This window comes from Protobothrops mucrosquamatus, unplaced genomic scaffold (assembly GCF_001527695.2).
Source record: "Protobothrops mucrosquamatus isolate PMUCROS unplaced genomic scaffold, P.Mucros_1.0 scaffold48, whole genome shotgun sequence".
Classification (NCBI taxonomy): domain Eukaryota; kingdom Metazoa; phylum Chordata; class Lepidosauria; order Squamata; family Viperidae; genus Protobothrops; species Protobothrops mucrosquamatus.
In genome coordinates, this window is record NW_015386430.1 from 876,258 (window position 1) to 895,244 (window position 18,987).

Consider the following 18,987-nt stretch of genomic DNA (forward strand, 5'->3'; position numbering starts at 1 on the left):
TGCAACACAAAAATAAAACCAGTAGGAGAGGGGTCAAGGACAACTTGCCCTGGAAAATCACCATGGCCATTTTGCTGTGGCCTATTTGCCACAGCCATCTTGCTGCAGCCAACCTGGTGCAGCAATCTCACCATGGCCATCTCACCACGGCCAGCTCACCAAGGGACAACTAGCCATGGAATAACTCAAAGCAATAAATGTTATTGTTTTTTCTATCTTGTTTCCATTTTTGTCAATGGAAATAATGCTTAAGAAACAGTGGCAGATAATATTTATCATGTTGAGTTATCCCGCAGATTGTTCAGCAAGTTGGCTGTGGCAAGATGTCCATGGTGAGATTTCTATGCAGGTTGGCCATGGTGAGATAGCCATGGTAAGTAGGCTGTAGTGAGTTGGCCAAGGTGAAATGGCTGTGGTGACTTCACTGCAGCAAGTTGTCCCATTTTGCAGGGAAGAGCTATTTTTAAGGTGAAATTGTATACAGATAGTGCTTAGTCGATGACCACAATTGAGCCAAAATTTTCTGTTGTTAAGCAAGACAGTTGTTAAATGAATTTTGCCTCCAATTTACAACTTTTTTCTGCCACAATTTTTATGTGAATCGCTGCAGCTCCTAACTAATCATTTGATCATTAAGCGTATCTGGCTTGCCCCATTGACTGCTTGTCAGAAGCCGGTTAGAAAGGTTACAAATGGGGATCACATGACCCTAGAATAGTGCAACTGTCAATACATGCCAATTGCCCAAGCTTCCAGATTTTGATCACATGACCATGAGGATGCTGTAACTGTCTGTAAAAACCAGTTATAAATCACTTTTTTCAATGCTGCTGTAACTTGGAACAATCCCTAAATGAACTGTTGTAAGTCAAGGACGACTTATATAAACAATCATAAAATCACTGTACTTTTCCCTAGCTGCTGAATTATTGTCAAAAGCAATTAGTTGGATTTTGAAGAGGTAAAATAGGACTCATACAACCAGGCAGTTCATCTTACTAAATGAGATTTTATTTATTTTTGGGTAAGTTGCCCTTTAGGATACTAACATAAGGCAATTTCTTATAATCATTACTTACTGCCGGTTATTAAAAGAATCAAATTACAATGTGTAATAGAAAATCATATAAACTGGAATTAAGTAACCCTAATAATAGTACAGGTAGTCCTTGGTAAACAATGGTAATTAAGCAATATAGTTGTAAAATGCTCCCTGATGGTAATCCCAGCATCCCATTTTTGTCATTAAGTGGGGATCTTGGTTTGTTAAGTGAGTCCCAGGTGGCTTGCAAAGCAGACCAACAAGCAAGTAACGCATGGTGAAGATGACTTGGGAATGGCTGTTGCTGGGCAGGGGAGGGCGCATAGGTGGCTGGAAATTTGAAAACCAGTCATAAGTACCAGTTATATAACATTTTCGAATGAACGGTCACTGAACAAGTAACGCTTAGTAGTGTTAAATGAGGACTACCTATGAATGACTACAGTGTAACAGTGCAAAAGCCTCTATTTGCTCCGCGGCCTGCCTGGGTCGGGCAAAAGTACTCTGGCCAGGTAAGCGTGTCCTGGGTGCAGAAATTCCCGCTTCCTTTGATAGGTCGCGCCAGGGGGGGGAGATCCGTGGGAGGAAGCCAGCGCAGTTCGAGGGTCACCAGGTACACGCCGCATTAGCTGGCACTGCAGGGGGTGGTCCCACGGCAACGCCAACAGTCCGGGCAATGCACCACCGGCATCTCCGGTTCCAAGCCGCGGGAAATAGCCGGGCCCGAGTTGTCTGCTGCAAGAATGCCCTGCCCATGGCAATGCCGCCAAACCACCTTCTATGCCGCTGGCATCCCCAGGCTGGAGCAGTGAAAGCTGCTCCAGCTGGTCGTTGGGGTGCGGAACCAGGCCCTGGACAGCAGGCCTTGCTCACCGGCAACGCTGGAGCTTCCCACGCCGACCGGTAGGTCTTCCATGCTGCTCCGCTCGGACTGCTGGCTTCTGGCTGCGGGGCTGCCTCCCTCCGGAGCTCTCTTTCCCCTCTCCTGTCTATGTCGAGCCGACGGGGCTTGACAGGCGGACGGCATCCCTTGAACCAATCAATTCAAACTTTGTGAGGTTTTTTTGTGAGAAGTTTGAATTGATTGGTTCAACTTTTTTAGTCCCACTTTTTTGGGGGGGCACTGCACATGGCTGGGAGTCGCAGGAGATGGCTTAAAGAGCCGCATGCGGCTCCAGAGCCGTGGGTTGCTGACCCATGTTCTAGGCAGAGTTAATATAAACACGTTTCACATTCTACAGGGCAAATCAGAAGGATCACATAAATTTGCCTCATTGTTAATGATTCAGTGAAACTAAAATTACACTATGTTCTGTCTCTTCCTTGAACTGCTCGTTCATTTGCTTCCTCAAATAGAATTTCTATGTGCTGAAAAAACATGGGTCTACTTCTTTTTTGAACATTTGAATAATGACCATCCAGCTGATTTATATAACATGCTGCAAATGCTGAGTAAGATGCTGCCCCACTGGGATTTGCCATTCATACATCATTGTTGGCAGTCCATATCCAATGGCATCATGACCCAGAGAAGCAAACTGGGTTCAATAATTCCTCTGCAAATTGGAAAGTCTTCTTCCTAAACTATTCCTTACTGATTTATTCCAGATGACCACAGATTTAAAGACTCAGGAAAGTGCTCTCTTTTGAGAAGAAGCCCTAAACCTAACAAAATAACAGAGTTGAAAGGGACCTTGGAGGTCTTCTAGTCCAACCTCTTGCTACTATTATCTTGTGGATTTGAACTTGGGTCTCACATCAATCAGTATTTTTCAGTGAAGAAATGCAAATGCTATGAATTTAATGTTGGTTCCTTCAAGTTGGACATTAATTTATATTTTTTTAATCATTTAGGCTGTTTTTAGGAAAACATTGTAGACTATGTTCTATACTTGGACTACTTAAAAGCATTGTCTTTGTTTTTCTGAGCTTTTTAAAAATACTATTATTATAAGAAACTAGTAGCTGAAGATACTGGCCTATGGTGCATATGCATTGTTATCTTGGTGAAAAATAAATGCATCATTTCAGTGTTAACAGACTATTTAAGTGTTTGAAAAAAGTTGCATTTTTGTCTGAATTCATTAATCAAAGTGCATGAAAGATTTAAATAATTTTAATTGATTCTTAATGTATTGAAGACCTGTAGCAAAACTACTTATCAATGTTTTAGTCACTTTTAATAGCTTTATAGATCAAAGCCAGTGCTTTGAACGGTACTTGAAAGCCTACTAGTAAGCAAAGTAGAAAACATAACATTGTTAAGTGTGAATTGCAGCTAAGAAACAGGTTGCTACAGTATATCTGTAGTTTCTGAATGATCTTGGTGAGCAGTTCCATGTATGAACTATTGTTTTGCCTGGCCTGTCAACTCCAAGTAGAACCTATAGTAGCTGTTCAATCCACAGCCCCTTTTAGGGATGCTGAGGGTTTCTCTCCAGTGTAAATTTCATTAGAGAGATAGAAACTCATGCTATGACTCCAATCCTTTGGGATATATTCACCTTGTGGATCTGCCTCCTAATATGTAGGAAGGCTGTTTCATACAGCTTTTAATGTCATAGTCTCAGAGATAATAATTGTATGATGAGGAGAATTGGAGTTTTAGTAAGTTTTAATATTTTAGCTTTTGTTGCATTGTTCCTTGGGATGATTTTTATAAACTGCCATGGTTTTCTACTATATGGTAAACTGCCATGAGTCCTTAAGGAATGTAGTGGAATTAATATAGTGTAAGCAAGCCAACAATAAATAAATTGCATCTATTTTCAATTTGCTGCTTTAAAAGTATCTAATAATACAGAATATTTTAAAAAACTGCTTTTCTTAGATTGTAGTACTGGCACTGGTTGCATATTTAATTGTTCCAGCAGGGATGGTGACCTTAGGCAGTCTGGTTTTTATTGTCAGATATTCATATTAATACATTGATATTAAACCGGTATCACTATTACTACATTCTTGTTGAATTGACTCATTTTCTGAGCTTGTTTGACATCCCAAATCATCTGTTTATGGGCTGACCTATTTTTTATTATTGCAGGCTGTGCTGGGAAAGCTACCTTATTAATTTTTCAATCACATAAATAAATATATTTAAGAATCACATCAAAGGTATTTAGAGAACATTGAAATGAAGAGGCCATAGAATGGATAATATTTGTATTCTAGCCCACTTATTCCAAATATTTTGTAAACTGCATTATTTTGATGACATCCTATGTTTTTAGAAAACAATAGAGTCTCCATTCTATCCTCATTCATTTCGGTGAAGAATCACACCAGCAAAGAACTGAAAGTGAATAAAATAAAATCTCTGATCTGCAAAATATCCTGAAATAATACTTTTGGCTTAGTCCACAGTGATAGTCTAGGAGGAGAGCCAGCACATCCTTCTTTTGTTTCCATTTGTCATCTGGTAACAGAAGATTTTCTTTGGCTCACATTTCATACAGTTTTTTTCCACTGTAAAATTTCTAAAAAGAGAAGAATGAATAGCCAGGTGTTAATTTGCTGCTCTTTTCCTGCAGTGTTGATGACAGGGCTCCTTATCTGGCTTTGGGAGCTGTGAAGAACATCTCGCTGAACATCACCATTTCTAACATTGGGGATGATGCTTATGACACAAACATCGCTTTCAACTTTTCCAGAGAGCTTTTCTTTATCAAAATGTGGCAAAAGGTAGGCACAATCAGTATGTCAGACAGGCAAGTTCATCATTTTTATTGTTGTTAAACTGAAGTAATTGAAATTAGTATTCACCACCATTGTAGCAAGGAATAGGCAAGAGAGCCTAGATCCCTTATTTGTTTTGATTGATTTCCCCCCCTCTACATTTAAATGAATTCTTCTAAACAGAAAAAGGCTAAACAGAAATCATTCATTTCTGAAGCATTTTGTCTGAAATATTTTGTTATGAAAGTAACAAACAAAGTGTAACCAAATTGTCTGGTTGCTTGTAGAAATTATTTAATGTTAATAATATTTGAAATTGGTCAAACATAGGTAGTAACCCTAAAACGTCTTCCTACCTAGTGGGCTTAGTTATGCAGATTTCCTAATTTAAGAGGAAGTCACATAAAATTATAGCATTGATCAGCATAATAGTGATTCAGTGTTTATTTCTCGTATCCCACGTTTATTATTTTTACAAATAACTCAAGGTGGTAAATATATCCAACACACTTTCCTTGTCCTATTTTCCCAACAACAACAATCCTGTGAAGTGGGTTGAGCTGAGGGAGAGCGACTGGCTTAAGGTCACCCAGCTGGCTTTCATGACTAAGGTGGGATTAGAACTCAGTCTCCCATTTTCTAGACTGTTGCCTTAACCCCTTGACCAAACTGGCTCCCTTTTTCAGTATTTATTTATTGAATACTAGCTAAAAGACCTTTCTTCTTTCCTTCTTGTATTCTAATCTTTCTTCTATTTTGACGATCTGGATAAATCTCTCAATAAGTAATTGCCAATAAAAACAGTAGTTTCAAAAATGCTTGCTTAAGTCAAATACTGAAAAATCTTTACTAGATATTTATTTGACATTTATTTATTTAAAAGATTAATATGTCCTCCCATTTTAAGCATCTCCAAGTGGCTCATAACAACATCAAAGATTTTCTGCTGTTATTTTTTCCAATATAGTAAATATAGTAATTAAATGAAGTAATTTAATTTAGGAAATGCAGATTTTATTTTGTAACATCTTAGCTTCCATATAACCTTGCTTCATAGGACATGGCCATTCCTAAATATATATAACTACATCATATTATATATTCATATTATGTATATTAAGCTAAATAGAATATTAGAAGTTGCCATTACTACATTCTTTCAAGCTCTAATTGGTAATTGTTTTGCTGAAAGTGTGAAGGGAGTTGTCCCTTGCCATCAATTTCCTCCTTCATTGTCTGCACCTTTAGTTTTGTGAAAATGCATACATTTTTTTTCTATTCTGGGGATGAGGAATGAAGATCTTGATAGATTCAGCGAGATTTCTTTCTCAGATGTGTTGACCACGTTGCATCTCTGTTGTATTCAATTACTGCTGTACTTTTATTCGCCACTCAATATATGAGAGAGCTGATATGAACATCTTGTACTGTATATCTGTGATCATGGAGAAATAAGTATTTGCAATAGGAAGGAGGAGAAGGAAATTAATGCTCAGTAAATAAGGCAAGGATATAACCTTTGGTTGACACTGGACCTCAATTAATATTCTTTGAAATGTCATTAACATTCCAGTGTTCTTTAAATAAATTATTCCTTGGGATCAAAAGAATTCAATTTCCTTGTTAAAAGAAAAAGTTACAAACACCAATGTTAAATTAACTATTTTTCTTCTTGATCAGATTTATGTGGTTTCCTCTCATTGATTAATTTAAGGACATTTAGAAAGCCATGTAAGTCACTCTCTTCAGTGACTCCGGGTGCCTTACAAGGATAAAATACCAATACAAAAGCAATAAAAAAACCCAATAACACTCCACTCCCCTGGCAGCAAAAACAAATGAGCCACTCCATATCGTTCTGAGGTACCCAGGCCCTCTTGACACTCAGTGGGTGGGAATAGGGAAGGTATTTCCTTGATATCCTATTATCTCTAACTAACCTTCCCTGTTTCTCAAATCCCATGGAAGATTAGCAGAATCACTAAACTACAAAAAAAAGTTCAGTGGCTAGCGAAATCCCATAATCTTTATCTGTCTTCAGGGGAAGCTTTTTTCTTGTTTACAGAAGATTAGATGGCTCCTTCTCAGCTGTTCAAAGTTTTTCACATGGTAAACACAATGTGTATAGTTTCCATGCCTGAAGTTATATGATATCTGCATTGATTCATCGTATATATTTCACATGACTGCAGAAACATTTGTCTGGAGGTGCTCAAACATTCCCTCCAAATTCCATTTCATGTCCACTATATAGCCCCATTTATAAAGCCTTGGAATATACCATGTCCTGCCTTTTTCTTTGGCTTGTTCACCCCCAACCCCCAATATGGCTCCTATCTGCTTCTTAGTAGACTTAATGTAGCAGGCTTTCAACTACCTATAATATGGTAACTGGTTCTTTATTTCAAATATCTTATGTAAATTTCAGCAAAAGTATATTTAGTGTAGAGACACTAAGTATCTACTATTATGATTGAAAGGAAAAATTGTGCTCTGACTCAGTAATTATTGGAGTGGCATTGAATTACCCTGCCACTATTATTGTTGCTGGCTCTCATTTCCTTTAGCTGTGAAATTTCATGAGCCATGCTAATGGCATTTCTTGGTAACCCCTTGGTCCTTTTCATTGGGGTGAGAAAGGGCATACTGAGTGATATTTAAAAGGCTTCATTTATTGAACTGCTTCATTTCCACCCCCCCGCCCCCGCCCCCAACTAAATGGGTATTTTCTGTAGTTAGAAGCTTCATAAAATGCCTATAATTGTAGAAGATTTTTTATGATATGAACTTCCAAAGCTGTTTGGGTATTTATTCATACTGCATCTTTCGCACAATTACCCTAGCATTGCTGCTTTAGAAATGGCTAGTGGGGAAATAGAAGTAGTAATAACCAGCAATACTATCAGACCTGAAATTCTCTCCTCCAACATTTCACATTGTTCGCTTTCTATGAGCTTTTCTTTAGAGTAGGACTACCAGATTTCCAAAAAAAGTTAGAATTTCATCTGAGTGATACATATTACTTTGTATATTTGCATAACATGCACAATATTCATATTAATTTTTGTGGTAGTTTTAACCAGTTGATCTCAAAATTTCTGCCTTTCTTGTGTTGAATTTTGCTATGTTTTGTTTTCGGTTGTATGGAATTCTCTTTTTCTTTTCAAACAGAACCACTTTATTCTGTTTATATAGCAAATAACAAAGAAAAATAGCCCTGAAGAGAATAAATGAAGGTAGGTAGGTAGCCCAACATCTGTGTAAGGACAGTTTTAAATGAAAAGCCACCCAGAGTGGCTTTGCAGAATGAGATGGGTGACATATAAATTTGATAATAAATAAAAATAGAACAAACAATAATATAAGTTATTACAGGTAGTCTTCAACTTAACAACAGTTCATTTAGTGACCATTTAAAGTTACAACACTGAAAAAAGTGACGTATGACCATTTTTCAAACTTAAAACCATTGCAGCATCCCTATGCTCACATAATCAAAATTCAGATACTTGGCAACTGACTCATATTTATGACAGTTGTCATGTCCCAGGATCATGTGATCACTTTTTGCAAGCTTCTGACAAGCAAAGTCAATGGGGAAGTCAGATTCACTTAATAACCATGTTACTTACTTAACAGCCGCAGTGATTCACTTAACAATCGTGGTAAGAAAGATCGTAAGATGGAGCAAAATTCACTTAACAACTGTCTCATTTAGCAACAGAAATTTTTAGCTCAATTGTGGATTACCTGTATAGTTTTTAATTCAGATGATGCACTAAAACATTAAACAATTGCTTCAAACAAACTACAAATAGAACAAAACTCTTGGTCCATCCTACTTGTGTCTATTTCTCATAGGAACATTTAAAAATTTTTTTTAGTAGAGTAGGATTGTTGAGCAAATATGCAATAGATGGCTCTACAATTGTTTTAATTGCAAATATTGTCATTTATCTCTTAATACAGAACATATTGAAAGTTCATTGTCTATCAGTTGGTCCAAAATCACTATCTCTACCTCAATCAGTGTTCCATATCACCATTCTTCTTCCAATTTTTAAAGTTGGTTTTCCTCATAATTTGGCATGAGAAAAAGTATCAGATCTTTTTTATTAGATATTACATTGCATAACTTTCTAACTGACATAATTTTAGAAATACTAACGTTTTAGTATATTTAGATCCTAATACTGTCCATCAAACCAAGGATGCTATATATTCTAAAATTGCCCAAATCAGAAAATTTAACACAAATGGTTAATTGAAATCTTTTCTTAAATATATAATCATGTAAAGAAATGAAGCTGCAGTGACTGAAATGTTTGCAGTAAACTTATTAGTGGTTGATTTTTCCATCTGATAATGAATGTTTCAAGACAGACTTTAAAGGAAGATTAGAAATGCACTGGCTATGATTTTGTGCAAAAAGCATTGTTACAAGACTATAATGCATTTGCCAAATACATGAGTTTGTGTCTTATTGTTTTAAGTCAAATTCCTTGATATACAGAAGACAGCTAATTACCTATAACAAAGTACAAATCTTCCCAATTGGAAACTTAACAACACCAATGCAGAACAAAGTTATATTCTGGCACTTCATAAGAAACTTCCAGATCCCCCTTTTTTTTGGGGGGGCTCTTTCTTTCTTTCTTTCTTTCTTTCTTTCTTTCTTTCTTTCTTTCTTTCTTTCTTTCTTTCTTTCTTTCTTTCTTTCTTTCTCTCTCTCTCTCTCTCTCTCTCTCTCTCTCTCTCTCTCTCTCTCTCTCTCTCTCTCTCTCTCTCTCTCTCTTTCTTATAATAAAAAGTATTCATTTCTCAGGTGTCTGGAAAATTTCCTCTTCCCCCCCTCCCCCAAAAAGCAAAGGATCCTCATCTTGTTTGAAGAGGCACAGAAGAAGCTAAGATTGAAATGATAGTTTTTGTTTTGTCTACCAGTATAGCCTCTAATCCAATATTAGTGAACTTAAGAGTAAGCAGACTCCTCCCCCCCCTTCTTTAATTCAAATGTTTTACTCTTTTTATGTTGAAAAACCTCAATAAAAATTAATTGTTTTATAAAAATCAATAGCATAGTTGTAGAGTGATATGTTTTTGCCTGTTCTGCTTGATATTCTGTATTCTAGGCATGTTCAGTTTGAAAATTGAGAATATAAACAGCTTTCAGTACATTACTTTCCTACTTTATAAAGGTTGTAAAAACTGAATAGAATTTATTTCTGTAATTTTTGCCATCAGATCATGAACATTGCAGAAGTTCATAGTAGCCAACATTTTCACAAAAATAGTGATTAACCCATTTTGACTGATGCTTAAAGGGCTTATACCTTTGACACTTTCTTACATAGAAAATGAATAAAAATTATAACAATGACTAAAATCCCAAACAGTGTTTTGTCATATTTTCAAAATGACATTTGGCAACTGAATGGCAAGAAACATAGAAAACTAACAGCAGAAAAAGACCTAATAGTTCATTGAGTCTGCCCTTTGACAGTTTTTTCTTTTTAATTAATTAGTTATTAATTATTATTATTATTAATTTTATTTTTTAATTTTGCTGGATGAGGGATATATGTTACTGAACATCACAAACATGTTTAAACTCAGTTACTGAAGATTGGCCCACTACACTCCCTGGAAATTGGTTCCAGCTTCCACCACTCTTTCTGTTAAAGAATACTTTTTAATAATGCTTTTGAAATTTTCTCCTGTCAGTTTAAGGTTATGTCCCCATATTCTTGATTTTTGCTTAATATTGAAAATCCTGCCTTCTAGAATCTTATTTTCTCCCCTTTCCCTTTTGTCCTCCAGGATGGACATATTCAGTTCCTCCAATCTCTCCTGATATGTTTTGTAACAACTGCAACAACAATAACAAAAACAGTTTGACATTCCAGAATGTTGCAGTATCTTATGTTGTGAACAAATAGTCCTTTCCAGTACTTTCAAACAACAGTAATACAAAGTCAAATATTGTAATTAGAATTTAAAAATTTTAAAAGCTATGGGTATATGGATCTCAGAATTTACAAACATCAGAACCAAGTAATTGTTACTACTGCCATTAATACAAATTGAATTGTTCTTATAATTGTTTTTATTAAAATTACAGTGACCATATTGTCTTGATAAAATTAAAGGACACACCTGAAAAAGAAACAAATCTGAAACAGATATATGAGGATAAAACAGTTTGTTTTTATTTAGAACTTTGCTTTAGAAAAGAACATTCTAGAGCAAAACCAAGAAAAACTCTATAAAAGCTCACATTGTATTAAAAATTTCTAAAAACAGTATATGTGATTTTTTTTAAAAAGCATTATTAAATTTCATATTTTTCATATGAATGAAAAGCTGTGCATTAAGAGGTACAATTTGTATGGTAAAAGTTAACTCGCAAAAATAAAAGACAAAAGTGAACTTTTGAAAAATAAATCTTAAAGAAAATAAAGGATGGTCCTTTATAATTGAGGGCATATGTTCACTGTAATTAAAAACAATGTCTATAGAATGGCGTCTTTTTGGTCCTCCACAGTATGTGAAATATATTAGTTGTGGCTCCTAAGAAATTAAGTTTTCTTTTGATTGGCAATGAAATATAATATAGTCACTTTTAAACTTTGCTGTATATCAGAGTAATAAATGAACAGAGCTATATGTGTACCAGGCTGTTTGTGGATCAACTATTTTAATTTGTTAATCAAAACCACAACATGAAGTCATTCTAGTATAGTACTGCCCCTTCTCCACAACGTGCTGCCCACATCTCATTTGATGAGACTGAATGAAGTGTCTTAATTTTCCTACATAATCAGTATCATACAGCAGCACAGTAAACATATCAATGCATATCAGATATGCATCTGAGAGGCCAATACCAGTAGCCCTTAGATTTCTATTTCTTTTATTGTCACATCTTCACGCTCACTCTGCAGACTGTGTATACAACTGATAAATTATTATCATATTAGCTTGAATTTGCAAAATAATGAATTCTTGTTGCTATTATCAGTGATGACTGAAGACCTAAATATTAGAATTTAATGTTAAGAGAAGAAAAAACAGATTTTAAGTTAAGGCAGATTTTGATAGCAATATATTTTGAATTATTGCATGCAATCTATCAGTCCAAACAATTGTATTGCAGAAATATTTAGTCCAGTTTTGGAAGGAAATCATAAAGTTCATTTTGTAGTACTTGTGATATTTTAATTTTTTGTTCACAAATAACGGACCGATATAATAGCATTTATTTAATTTTTAAATTTATATGCCACCCATCTCATTGTCAAGTGACTCTGGGTGGCTTAAAACAAAATAACAGCATAAAGTAAAACAGTAAGAACATTAAAGCATTAAGAAATAAAACCTAAAAAACCAACCAAGAACTAGATAAAAGGATACTAAATGCATAAACCTGGTGGAGATTCTATTAATCTACTACTCCAAAATGGGACACCCCTATCGGAGACTAGGCAAAAAATAATAATAAAAAAATACTCCTAAATGTATTTGTTCTCAATCTAGACCTTATAAAGTATGAAAAAATAATGGTAGATTATTTAGGTAACTAAGAATATAGTAGATTTTTCCAATAAATCTTGTGCTGATTTCACATCATTTGGGACATTTTCCTTGTTACTGTCATTGGATGCTAAGACTTGCATAGCTTTTAAACATACTTTCTCAGTTACCTATATACCGTTTCATATAGTTATCTTTCAAAGGCATACCATGTTCCTTAAAAAATCATTCATTCCTTGTTTACTTTTTATTGAGGACTAAATGTCACCTAAGCATTCTTTGGGGAAAAAGTGAAGAATACTGTCAAGAATGTTACTGAGATGATAACATTATTTCCTGCTAATAGCATAAACTTGCCTTTGTATAAGAAAATACTCCTAAACTAAGGCACAGTACTGTAATATGTCATATTCTTCCAATAAATCTTGGGCTGATGACACATCATTTGGGACATTTTCCTTGTTATTGGTCATTAGACGCTAAGCCTTGCATAATTTTTAAACATCCTTTCTCAGCTGTGCCCATTCAGTCACTTTTCATTATGACCAGTAGACATAATTGAGAGAACTTAGTTTTATGTGTGCACAACTTGTCTAAACTTGACTTTGTTTCCTCATGGGACCCCAGCTGATGCCAACAGTAACCTCTTAGTTATGCCAGGCTGTTCACCAAGGGGTTTAGTATATATTATTCTTCTGCTGTCTGGCTAAAACTTCAAACCTGGGAAGACTTTCCACTGCAAAAGAATCCTGGGCTGCATTTAACTTTTTTTAAAAAAAATAACTAGACAGAGTCTCATGAGAATGGATCAGAATCCAGGAATTGCTCTTCGTCAGTTAAAGGCTTTTTGATATTTCCAAGAAATAAAAAGCCTTTCTTTTTTTTCCTTTTTTTTAGCAAGACAGAACCATAGTAATATAAACAATAGTTTTCTGCCCTTCAGGACATCCAAAACCAGCTCCCTGAGGCAGCCTTCTCATTTTGTCTAATAAGAACTCTTCTGATAAAGACCTGTGGTTTTCCTACTGCAATACATAAGTGTTTTGTTCTATTTAAGCCTGTGTGCCACATGAAATGGAAAACTGGAAGTGAAATAGCTAAAGTAGCATCTTTCTTTCTGTCCAAGATTTATGGAGAAGCACGTATGCCCGAACATTTTTGTGGCACAGATCTTTTTTTCTGTTCCTAAATTGCAAAGCAATGTATATAAAAGAAAATTTCTAGCATTTTCTTTGTCAGGCTAGGCTATTTAAAGTGCCTTACTGTTTCAATGCTTATATTAACAGCAACTATCTGTGCCTTGTCATAATGATCCAGCCAGCTATGAACTCATTTGAAAACCCATGTGATGCTTTCCTTATAAACACGTGGGTTTTTTTTTTTTTTTTAAATAACCTACTCTTCTTTAAAAAGAAAAGAGGCCAGGAAGGATTTCGACAGACAGAAAAAAACAAAACACAGTCCAAACTAGATTTCTGCCAGGACTTCTTTCAAAAAGCCTCTTTTAAAATTCTCTGGCTTGCTAGTAGAAGGAACAGGCTTTTCCTTTTTTGGTAGAAAATGAATGAACTGACATTTAGGCTGATGATAATCTTACATCATCAGCACATCCCACTGAGTTTACAAATAAAAATCTATTGACTCCGGCTGAACTAAAATTGCATCCAGGTTTAAAAATTAGCATGTGAGAATTCATAAAACATTTGGAGCTTTGCTCTGAATAAACACATATATAGTTGCCTATACAAAGTAATAATTCAGAGCCTTGCTCCTGAAGAATGGCTCTGTTGTTTCTTTTAAAGTTGTATTTTTCAGAACTTCCTGCTTCTAACACAGCCAGCTATTCCTCACATCCAGGCCATTTAACACTAGTATACAGGTAGTCCTCGGCTTATGGCCACAATTGAGCCCAAAATTTCTGTTGCTAAGTGAGACATTTGTTAACTGAATTTTATCCCATTTTATGTCCTTTCTTGCCACATATTAAGTGAATCACTTCAGTTGTTAACTTAGTAACAAGGTTAAGTGAATCTGGCTTTCTTTGCTTGTCAGAAGATCAAAAAAGGTGGACACTGCAACCATCGTAAATATGACTTAGTTGCCAAGCGTCTGAATTTTGATCTCATGATCATGGGAATTCCGTAACTGTCGTTAAGTGTGAAAAATGGCCATAAATCCATTTTTTCAGTGCCGTTGTAACTTTGAATAATCACAAAACGAAATGCTGTTAAGTCGAGGACTACCTGCAATTCTTCTGACTTCCTTTCCAGTGCAGGATTAGATGTAGCTTGCATGCATGGAAATGAACATGAATGAAAAGAAAACATATGAACTCTAGTTGGGATTTTCCTTTTGCTCTTTCATCATGCAAGTAATTCTGTATGTTTTCATTTGGGAACCTGAAAGCTATGTCATGTGTGATATGTCCTCAGGCAGTGCACATTGCTAAATTGAGATGTTTACTTCAGAGCACTATTTATCGCATCAGTTTGGATTTCACACTTTAAACCTAGGTAAAAATTAAAGAAATTGTGTTTTTAGTTCTGTTTCTGAAACATTACACTGGAAATTCCCAAATGCATCTATCAACTATGTCAAATCTTTGCTTTAATTAAAATTCCTAATACATACAAACATGGTATATTTCCTTTACATTTGTAATTTCTTTTTGTAGTTATAATTGGAACTCACTATTTGTGTGTTTCTCATTCACAGAGATTATCTGCTATCACAGATGAAGATTACCTGACAGAAATTTTAAATGAGAATATTAATAAGCTAAAGTTGTTCACTGTGAAAAGGTTCCATTTAGTTTTATCATGCATTACATTGATAATAATACTTTGATAATGTACTTCTTACATTCTTTTAAAATTTATTTAGATATATTTCTTAAGGAGCCCTCAAACTTTTTTTTTTTTTGCTTCGAATGATAGAATCCCAGTTGTGGATATGAGTTTTGAAACAATCATGATGATATATTAATAGCTTTGTCAAAATGTTCACAAAGTAAATGGTCAAAGAAGAAATTTCTTGGCGTACATGAAAAGGGTATTAGTTGGTTTTAACCATTCAGTGTCTGACTCTTGGTGACTTTATAGGCAAATGCTCTCCATGCTACCCTGTCAAGCACAACTTCTTTCAGTTGTTGGATGTTCATCTTTATATCAGCATTGATGGTATTAAGCTAGTGAGTTCTTTGCTTGCCCCTTTTCCTTGATCCACTAACCATTCCTAGCATCAATGACTTCTCCAGTGAATTTGCACAGACAAAATGGCCAAGTAAACCAGACGTAGTCTTGTAACTTTGGCTTCTAGTGATGTTTCTGGTTTTGTACGACTCATCACCTCTCTCTTGATTGTTCTGGCTGTCCATGGCATTCACAATAATTTATGCCAACACCACAGTTCAAAAGCATCAGTTCTTCTATCAGCCTTTCTTAGTGTCCAACTCTCACACTTATAAAACATTGTAGGAGAACGGTATAGCAATCTGCAAACCTTTTGGGTTTTTTGCTTTTATACTTACACATCCTTTCATATTTATGTTTATGAGCATTTTATGTCTCAAAACCGTCATGGATAATAATAACTCAATTGTCTTAGGGAGAGCCAGTCTGGTGAGGTCGTTAAGGTGCCAGACTAGAAATAGGGAGACCATGAGTTCTAGTCCTGTCATAGTCACGCAAGTAGCTGGGTGACCTCAGCCCTAGGAAGCAGACAGTGGCAAACCACTTCTGTAAATCTTGAGAAGAAAACAGAAGGAATTTGCCCAGGCAATCACCAGGAGACAACACTGACTCAAAGGCACATACATATACACATCTGAGTCCCTAGATAAGAAGCCATTTCACCCACTGGGTTAATAAAAGGAACATAGGAAGCTGCTTGATTTCCAGACAGCACCCGATCTTGGGAAGGTCTTGGTCTATCATACGTTTCCTGTCCTCTTGCCTTTTCTCTTCACACTATCTTTTTGTTAGCTATTCTGCCACTTCTTTTTCTTTTTACATACAACAGTAGCAAAATCTCTTCCTTCTTGCTTTCCTCATCACAGAAGAAAATATTTTACCTGCTGTGATTAATCAAGGCTCTGACTATGCACTAGTTTAAAGTATTTGCCAGTTTGAGAATAGTTGAATGAATGTGATAAGAGTCTTGCCTAAGTGGGGTCTGAAGTGTTGTATAAAGTTGGAGGAAGGTATTGCTGGTTCTACTTTTCTGTCTTGGTTAGGAAAAAAATTACTCCTCAAGGGTGCCTGAAAAAAGTGGCAATATCTGTATTGCTGTGAAAACAGCAAGAGTACTTTTATCACTTCAAGTCTTCCCCCAATGTTTTAGAATAGATTTCATATTCCAGAGTAATTCTAACACATACTCACACCTGATTTGCTTAGCTGGGGAACAAGAAAAGTGCTCAACAGTCCTGATATTTGAGCAGTTAATTCTTTTGAGACATTACTGTATCTGACTCGTTCTGACTTTAGCACAGAAATGGATCAATTTTGAAGAGTCTGAATATAGCTGTTCCAAGAGATCTGCAAATAGTTGAGAAATGACATATGTGATTCTGTATCTTTTTGAAGTGGAGTTAACATTTTGGTGAATGTTAACTTAAATATCTGGAAAAATTTAAAGAGGCAGGTACAACCTCTTTCAAGAATGGGCAAGTGAGATATTTAAGGTAATACTGACAAAGCTTTAATTCTGTTTCAAAAAATGTAGAATCGCATATCTCATTTTTTAAGTATTTGCCCATTTCTTTCTTCTGCTATATCACCTTGTACTTCTCACATACACATCTCACTTGCTCATTCTCCCATATTCGCTATGATCTGTGAGTTATCTGTATTTTTGTGTGTTTTGTTTCATGTTTCAGATTGATGCAATACTTTTGTTTGGACACATCAGCATCACCTTTTGAGTTATTTTTGTATTAACCATTTCTTCCTACAGTTTAAAAGTGTGGGGAGGTGAACTTTGTTGAAATCTCCTGATGAAGTTTTTTTCCCCCGTCCTTCCTTCCTTCACTTGCAGCCTTCCTGTGTATGTCAACGCCTGTGATCTCATGATCCAAAAATAGCCTCAATTGCACCCAAAGGGCATGTGTGTGTGGGGAGGCAGTGGACATTTTTTCCCTGTAATTAATATTATTGAATGAATTCTCCTAAAGTAAGCAGGGAATCAATGATGTGAATCCTGAATCAGCTTGGTGGGGGGCATGGGTCGACCTCAAGCTTGATAGGGGGCATGTCTACACCTCAGAATTACTAATGAGAACATGGAAAGGAACAGGACATCTGTGCCTAATGCCAAAGAAAATATTCTTTTTTTGTTTTTGTTCTCCCTCCACTTAAAAAAAATGTCAAGAGCACGGCACTAATCTGTTTCCAAAAAGTGAATCAATGATGAGGTCACATAGATGTTTCTGGGAATATGTAAAGAACTGTGTGATTAAATTTGCTATTTTTTAATTTTATTTTTTCTGATACTGTTTTCTTTTTATATCAGGTTTGTTTGATTGTAGTTAAGAGTTAGCTTGATTTTTTTTCACCTATGTGTAGTTATTTTGAAAAGTTGAAAGTGTAATCCTAAATGGGAAATTTGTAGTAGCAGATTTATGTTGAGAGACAAAGCCAGCTTTACACCATCTGAGAGAGGAAGGGATGTGTGTCATTTCCGCCATTTTCAACTGCTGGTGCTAATTTTATTTATATCTATGCGTGGTACAGTATCTCCGTGTCTTCCCCCCCCCCCCGATCTGTGCACATGTGCAGTATTATAATACTAAGAAAGGCAAGTAAGGTAATCAATAAATAATAGATCAACAAACCACATCTAATTAGGTCATTTGAGCAACTGATGTTTGCTTTAATAAGTGAGAAATTCAAGAAATGAATTTTACAAGAAAAATAGAATGCATTTAAGTATCCTGATGCTTTAAATGGCATCAAACAATGTGAAGGTGTAATTATATTCTGAAAGAGCTTAAATGTTGTGTTTTTAGCCTCAAATTCAGCAGGCAGAGTGAGGATTTTAAGCTGTAGGATTACTTCTATAAAATACTCTATAATTCAAGAATGGGATGGAGCCTAAAAAAAGAAAGATGGCCCAAAATGAACAAAATATAAATCTCAAACCATGATGTATACCAGTGGTGGCGAACCTATGACATGGGTGCCAGAGGCGGCATTCGGAGCCCTTTCTCTGGGCACATGCACCGTCTCCCCAGCCCTGCCTCCTCCCATGGCCCCCTCACCAACAGCCCTTCTGGAGGAGAGTCACCCCTGGGCACGGCCCACGCGAAGCAGCGCAACTAAGGACATGGTAGCCGGGCAGTGGGGACAAGATTCTGCCCTTGCGCCCCGTCGCACGCAGATGCTGCTGCGGGGCATGGGTGGAGGGCGTGGCTGCCATAGTGCTACTGGGCTGCCTGAGTGACCTGTGGCAGGCCATGGAAGTGGTGGGTGGCCCAGTGGGCAGAGCGGAGCAGGGACGGGGGTGGGGGGTGGTTTTGGGGCATTCAGTCTCTAAAAGGTTCACCATCACTGATGTATACAGTTTAAAAAACAAATTATGTATGAGATTTTTTTTCTGTAGGTAAAAATGACAGAATGATGCTGAATATTTTTTTTCTTATGACTATTTTGCACTCTGGATATGTTTCTTGGCACTAGTAGGGTGCTTGATTTCTTTCTTTCTCTGGTTTTCTATTCATTTTATCTTTTGTTTTTGGTATT

General features: G+C 36.1%; 1 protein-coding gene across 1 annotated transcript in view; it reads left to right on the forward strand.

Moving 5' to 3' along the window:
- Positions 1–18,987, forward strand: part of LOC114922299 (integrin alpha-9-like) — a 92,484-nt gene that overhangs the window by 13,015 nt on the left and 60,482 nt on the right. Inside the window, exon 4 of the mRNA XM_029283295.1 lies at positions 4,573–4,723. Within this exon, the coding sequence (XP_029139128.1) occupies positions 4,573–4,723 (151 nt within the window). The remainder of the gene's footprint in view (positions 1–4,572; positions 4,724–18,987) is intronic.